Below are 6,579 nucleotides of genomic sequence, written 5' to 3'. Positions count from 1 at the left end.
CAAACCACCAAAACACATAAGTGTAGTGGTGGGTGAAATTCTTGGTTTATAGGCTACTCCAGAAAGTGCACTTTACAAGTCATGACAAAATATACAAAATACAATAAATATACAAAATATACACACAACTGGATTTATACAATACTGTACACACATTATAAACAAATAATACAGTGAGAAGTAAATTATACACTGTGTATTTTTATTTTTACACTGAAGATGTGTGTGTTAGAAGTGTATGATGTAGGCTATATCTACAGATACATGCTGTGGTGGTGGTTATGAGGCTATATTGAAGGGCCATTAGTTGAGAAGTCTAATGGCCTGCGGAGAGAAACTGTCTTTTAGTCTTTTAACTGTCTTCTGGTGCTGGACTGGATGCTGCGGTAACGTCTGCTTGATGGTAGCAGAAAAAGAAGTCCATGGCTTTCCTCACACACCTCTGACATATATAACATTTTGATCATTTCTGAAAGATTTAACTTTAACTAATTTAACTTTAATCAGATTAAGCTAAATTTTAACTCATGTAGTCATTTTACACTGGCTTTATAACTTTGGACCACTAGAGAGTGCCATAGTGTACTTGTCAGGATAGCCTAATGACACAAGATGGTTCATACACTATGTTAAACACTAATAACAATAATTATTTTTATTAGAAGACGTTGACTCTTGTCTAATACATTATCACAAGCTGTTTAATGAGTGGTGTTGGGCCTGTCTATTTAAAAAAACAAATCTTATGAACCTTGAGGAACCATGCTGACAGTATAATTATAGCCTACAAGCTGATTTTTTTCCTAATATCACCGAATGATGTCCAATTCATGTCATTACTTTAAGAGTGAATTAAAATGAGCGGGTTTTGCATGACACTGGCTGCTGTTTTCAGGCAGACAATGAAATTAGTTTTACTAAAGTTCCATTATGTCCGGTTTGAGGCATGTTAGGACATGTTGACTGTTAATTCATTTCCATGCAGCACTTTATCTATTAGGCTTCTACTACTGCTAGACTGGTATGTGTGCAAATTCGCTGTTACATAGGCTATGGCCTAGCAGTTTCATTGCGTCGTGAACGGCGTATAGACAAATGATTGTTTGCTTTTAAAGAAAATAAATGATTTTAGGTTTTCGCACGAGATGTAGCGCGCGCGCACAAGGGTCACCACTTGTCGTGTGAGAGTGAAATTTCATCATGGTGTCTGTCTACATTCACTGGAATGCGATTGCAACCCCCTTTGTTATGGTGAGAAGCTGAAAGAATGTTTCGTCAATTAAAATTCCTCGGGCTGACCTGTCGTGTTGCCAAAAGGTTTTTTTTTTTTTTTTTTTTTTTAAAGAGGCTATTTGACTAAGAATGCGCATCGTCATTGGTGAGCAGGTAGTCTAAATTACTCCCATTAGCTGAGTGTGCATGCATTCAAACATTTAAAAATGTAGTGCCTTGCACTTTCACAATATTCTTGCATCAAGTGTCACATTGTTTTTCGTCTGTTTTATGATTCCCGAATCAGACGAGCAAAAAAAAAAAAAAGTGTTATATGTTAGAAAATACTACAGATTTGGATAATAATAATAATAATAATAATAATAATAATAATAATAAAGTATTCTAAATATGAAGTTTGAACACATTTTCTTAAATGGGTTAAGGACAAATGTTGGTTTAAATCGAAATAGCCTAATTTTGTCAAACTGAATTTGATTAAGTGTAGCATTCCATTTCTCACACGCACTGTGAGCGGACTGGCAGTAGCGACTGGGAAAGCATTTTCGCGAATCGGATCTTTCGAACAGTTTGTTTCAAAGAACGAGTTCAAAATGGTTCAAAAAGAGGTTCTTTACGTCATCACGTAAAGCGTTCCAAAACCGTCCCAGTAAAGCACTTATTAGGCCTGATTGTTGTAATTTTACATGTCCCAGACCTAGTTCCGTTTGTTGCAGGAATTAATAATAATTTGTAGAAACAAGAATACTACTAAAATCGACTAGCATATCGTGGTTGGAAATTTATTTATTATCTTATGAAATTAATGAACAAGTTCATGCGAGTTGTTGTCTTATGAACCGATTCACTGATCATGTCCAGTTTTGTGAAGCGGTTCAACCCAGTTCATTTAAAAAGGATCCGACTCAAAAGCCATTCGTCCATCGCTACGGGCTGGGGGTGCGACGAGGGGCGGGTATTGCCTCTCAGTACATATCCCTTGCCTGTCTTCTGAACTTTGAGACAGCCACAAGCATCACTCACAGAGATGCAGCAGACTGGAAATTAAACAAAGCAACTCTTTAGTACAACAGCTAGTAACGTTAGATCGCTTTCCACAAACCGCCTACTATGGACGATTACCATCTATTCTGTGCATCGTGTCGAAAAACAGAGAAAAGACAAACAACGGTAAGAGAAAGTGATAATACGAGCTTGTAGTAGCCTACTACCTTTCTGCATGTTTACATTCGCACAATTTCAACGTAATTATTTAAAAGGTGTATATGAATATTAATGTCGATATGTCAAACTTTGAGAAAAGTTTATATATTTTTCACCATTCTGTGGGTTTGAGGGTTGTTTTAAGTGTAGCCATTGATTGATTGTATCACTGATACGGATAGCGTCTCCACAGTTACTTTGAACTTTGTTGAATACTATTTGCTCGTGTGAATGAAATCCAGACAATTACATCAGCCTCTTTAAACTATACAGTTGTACTGCGTGTATATGAATTGACTCACTCAAGTCTGTTTTCATTTTACAGATGTGCTCACTGATACTCTTCATTCTGTCATTGTTCACGTTGGCATCCCCCGTAGCAACGGCGGAGACACTTTGCGGTGGAGAACTTGTGGATACTCTGCAGTTCGTATGTGGAGAAAATGGGTTTTATATCAGTAAGTGTAACTCTTACAGTGCTGTGTGTGATTGTTATTGCCAGGACATCTAAACCTTTACATAGCCATTTGTAAGTAGATTTAAATTGAGATAGTTGTCATAAATGGCATAATCAGCTGTCTTGTCTTTCAGATTGCTGGTTGCATAATTACATGAGTACTAATGACTGTGACAATGAGCGTGTTTATAAACGAGAAAACATGTGTTTTTGGTCACTTTCCACCAATTGTTCTCAATACAAGCCATTAGTGCTGTTAATTGCCTTTCAGATGTAAGTGTTAGTGGGATAAATTATTAGGGGGGCAAATTACAAATTGAATTTGTTTTTGCAGGTATTTATTTGTTTGCAAACGGTTTCTCTCAGTTTCTCTCTCTCTCGGTTTCTCTCTCTCTCTCTCTCTCTCTCTCTCTCTCTCTCTCTCTCTCTCTCTCTCTCTCTCTCTCTCTCTCTCTCTCTCTTGTCCCCTGTATTCCTATCAGATGACGATGGACTTCCCCCTTTTGTACCTCTCCTGCTGTTCTTTATCTTTTATCTATGTTTAGTAGGCAAATGGCAAGGTTAAATGATCCATTTTGCAAGCTATTCACACATCCTTGGGAACATAGAACAATATTTGTTTTTTTTCCTGTCCACAATGTTTTAAAGTCCTTATCAAATTGGTTAGTGGTAAAAAATGAAAAGGGGGTCACAAAGAACAGGAAAGAAAGAAAGGATCTGTTGATGCAGTCTCACATTTCAGAAATCCTAGGAACATGCCAGCAGCCACATGTGGGATTTGGTGAATTATAAACAAAAGGGTGTGAATTGGTAGCATTGGTCGCTTTCCAGGGGAACCCCAGTGTTGATCGCTTACCTTCTCTTCCCCCACCCAGGCAGGCCGAACAGATCAAACAGCCGCCGTCCTCAGAGAGGAATAGTGGAAGAATGCTGCTTTCGTAGCTGTGAGCTGCGTCTGCTGGAGCAGTACTGTGCAAAACCTGTGAAGTCAGAGCGAGATGTTTCCTCCACCTCGCTGCAGGTCTTCCCAGTGTCCCAGGCAGCTCTTCACAAGGTACACGGAGCTGCTTATCTTCCCCTCCCCCCGTCGAAAGCCCAGCACAATGATTTTGCTGAACCCACAAACACAGACTCAGACTAGACAGGCAAGTCAGACATGCAGCCTGTTTTTATCACTGCAAAATCAATATTAACCATGTCTCCTCTCTCAGAATCGCTGAGCAATGTAGAAAATGGCACAGATCATCAGAAATCTGCAGACTGCATTAAAGATGATGTACGAACAACATTAAGGGAGGTAGTTACTCAAACAAAAGCCCATGGCAACACCATGAAACTCTTTTGGACAGCATGTGCAGTGATGTCAGTATTCCAAGCACCAAAACAAGTACAAGTGTTGTGCCGCATTCTGGCTAGTTTTTCTGCCATGTGCTCTTGGCATGGAAATATGTTAAGCGTTGGCAAGACAGTTAGCCAGCTGGCCATTGCTGGATTTGAAAATTACAAAAACAAACAACCCAACAACACAATAGCCCCACTTGAGTCTACATTTGCACTATGAGTTGATGAGGATGCTGGAGAGATTGTTCAACAAATAATCAGTTTGCCTATAGAGTAAATCGAATGTCTGTATTTTTTACTGTACCAGGATAAGAGGACAGCCTATGTATGTGATTTGTCTTTGTTCATTATCATATTGAAATTTGAAGAATTTATGTATTTGGCAGACGCTTTTATCCAAAGTAACTTGCATTGCATTCACTGTAGACAGTTCATGCCTTCATTGGGAATCGAACTCATGACCCTTGGTAATGTTAGCGCCGTGCTCTATTGTTTGCTAGCTAGTGTTTCAAAACTTCGAAATCTGTTGATAATATGACAGCAGATCAATGGATTACAGAAACTACAGCAAGTTCTTCTGTTTTGCAGGACATTTCAGGAGGGCCTCTTGGTGTGAAGTATTCCAAAAATGAAGTGTGGCAAAGAAAGCCTGCCCAGAGGTTAAGGAGAGGGGTCCCATCAATCCTGCTTGCCCAAAAGTTTAGGAGGCAGGTGGAGAAAATCCAACATGAGCAGCAAGCCAGTTTCCACCGCCCCCTCATGACCCTCCCCAACAGACACCGTGACATCCTTCCATACATCCAGATCAACACGTCCCACAAATGATGGCCAGCCTTCCTAAATGGCAACAAACAAGGGATTATAGCCAAGTTTTGGTCAGTAGAGGCACTTTTTTCATGAATCACACCACTCAGCCACCGTCTTTGTCAAATCCAGATTATGAACACTGTGTATTATCAGCATTCGAAATGCAAGAAGTTAACGTTGAAAGTGAATGTAATGCGACAGGAGAGATGAATGCAGTCTTGGTGAATATCATGGGGATGCCCAGAACTGATGCTGAGGAAGTTGCCAGAATCTTGCTTTGCTTGATTGTGAATGTCATATTTTAAGGAACGAAATTATCGAGATTAGAGTCCTTTACCTGCACCTTTAAAGTGCCACACCTTTGGCATATAGACAGAAGTAAGGAAAATGTTGTCTGGCTGTGCAAAGCCAAGGACTGATGTTAACAGCACTATTTTTTTTGAGGACTGCTAAATATGATAACGTTATGGTGCTAACTTTGCAAGGACACACACGGAGTTTGCTAAGGAGTTTTTCCGTTTTAGGAAATAAAGAAAAAAAAAAGATTGTATTCAAAAGACAATTAAGTAACTCTGATTGTTTGGAGATGATCCCAACCAGGAAAAACTGTTTCCATTCTTGGCTGTTCAAGATCCATATTCTGTGCCCTGGAGGATGAAGGTGAAGCCTTTACTATTAAACAATATAGTATTGCAATGGAAGGCAGGAAACGTCACAAAATATTGAAGCTGAGGACATCTACAATCAAGTCATCTTGGACTTTGGGCAAGAGCAGTTTCGAGGTGTCACTTACTGGACCTTAAGATTCCTGTTTCCAGTCTGCCATTTTATCTTTGCGAATTGTCTACACTGTTATTAAGACAGTATTTTACACATATTAGCATATTTTCATCATTGTAGTATTCCAGTGCTTTTGCTTGGAAAAAAAATACTTGAATATGTATGAAAAGTCTAAATAAGATGTTGTAATTCACCCTAGTATGACCAGTCTTGCAAATTGAGCCACCAAACATTTTCTTTAAGTAATGGCACTGTATCAAGGCATTATTTATTTTGAAATGAAACCCATAAAAACCAGTCCCAATGAGAGATTACATGCACAACCTGCAATTTTTGTATATTATCTTTTTTAGTGGTTCTGCTTATGTATGTAGATGCTATGTACCAAAAAATGTTGTCTCTTTTTTAAGTAAAGTCAATGGAAGCTTCTAAAGTTGTCCTGATTCACTTTTTTTAAAAGCTTGTTTTACTGCATGTATCCTAATCTAAAATAGTTTATTATACGTCGATAGCTTTTGGAATGCATTCGAACAGCAAAACAAGTGCATAAGTATGTGCATGATGTGACCTGGCTGCCCTAAGGGAAGGGTGAAGGCTGAGGAACACTTACTCTTGATGATTTGCTGACTAACCTTGACAAAATGCCATAGGTCAGCTCAGAAGCATGCAGAATCCATATCAGCTGTCTGTGCACCACGAAAAGTTTAGCCTCATCTTCAGTGCCCTCAAGGTTTAGTTTTAAGTGTCATCCCCAAAGT

At 38.9% G+C, this 6,579-nt stretch overlaps 1 protein-coding gene across 1 annotated transcript; it reads left to right on the top strand.

Moving 5' to 3' along the window:
• The first annotated feature begins 2,183 nt into the window (after positions 1 to 2,183).
• On the top strand, positions 2,184 to 6,254 carry igf2a (insulin-like growth factor 2a). The gene is made up of 4 exons (XM_039658199.2): positions 2,184 to 2,403; positions 2,762 to 2,894; positions 3,769 to 3,947; positions 4,823 to 6,254. Exons 1-4 carry the CDS (start codon positions 2,344 to 2,346, stop codon positions 5,057 to 5,059), a joined length of 609 nt encoding a protein of 202 aa, XP_039514133.1. The 5' UTR covers positions 2,184 to 2,343; the 3' UTR covers positions 5,060 to 6,254.
• The last annotated feature ends 325 nt before the right edge of the window (positions 6,255 to 6,579 follow it).

Source organism: Pimephales promelas, chromosome 1, assembly GCF_988280905.1.
Source record: "Pimephales promelas chromosome 1, fPimPro1.hap1.1, whole genome shotgun sequence".
NCBI classification, from domain to species: domain Eukaryota; kingdom Metazoa; phylum Chordata; class Actinopteri; order Cypriniformes; family Leuciscidae; genus Pimephales; species Pimephales promelas.
Note: the sequence above shows the minus strand (reverse complement) of the source record. Positions and strands in the feature narration are given on the sequence as shown.

What these genes read in the sequence shown, in the direction of transcription:
- igf2a (XM_039658199.2), top strand. Translation starts at nt 2,344, where the DNA reads ATGGACGATTACCATCTATTCTGTGCATCGTGTCGAAAAACAGAGAAA. An exon ending in CAGAGAAAAGACAAACAACG is followed by an intron (nt 2,404 to 2,761) that starts GTAAGAGAAAGT and finishes TTCATTTTACAG; the next exon opens with ATGTGCTCACTGATACTCTT. An exon ending in CCCAGGCAGCTCTTCACAAG is followed by an intron (nt 3,948 to 4,822) that starts GTACACGGAGCT and finishes TCTGTTTTGCAG; the next exon opens with GACATTTCAGGAGGGCCTCT.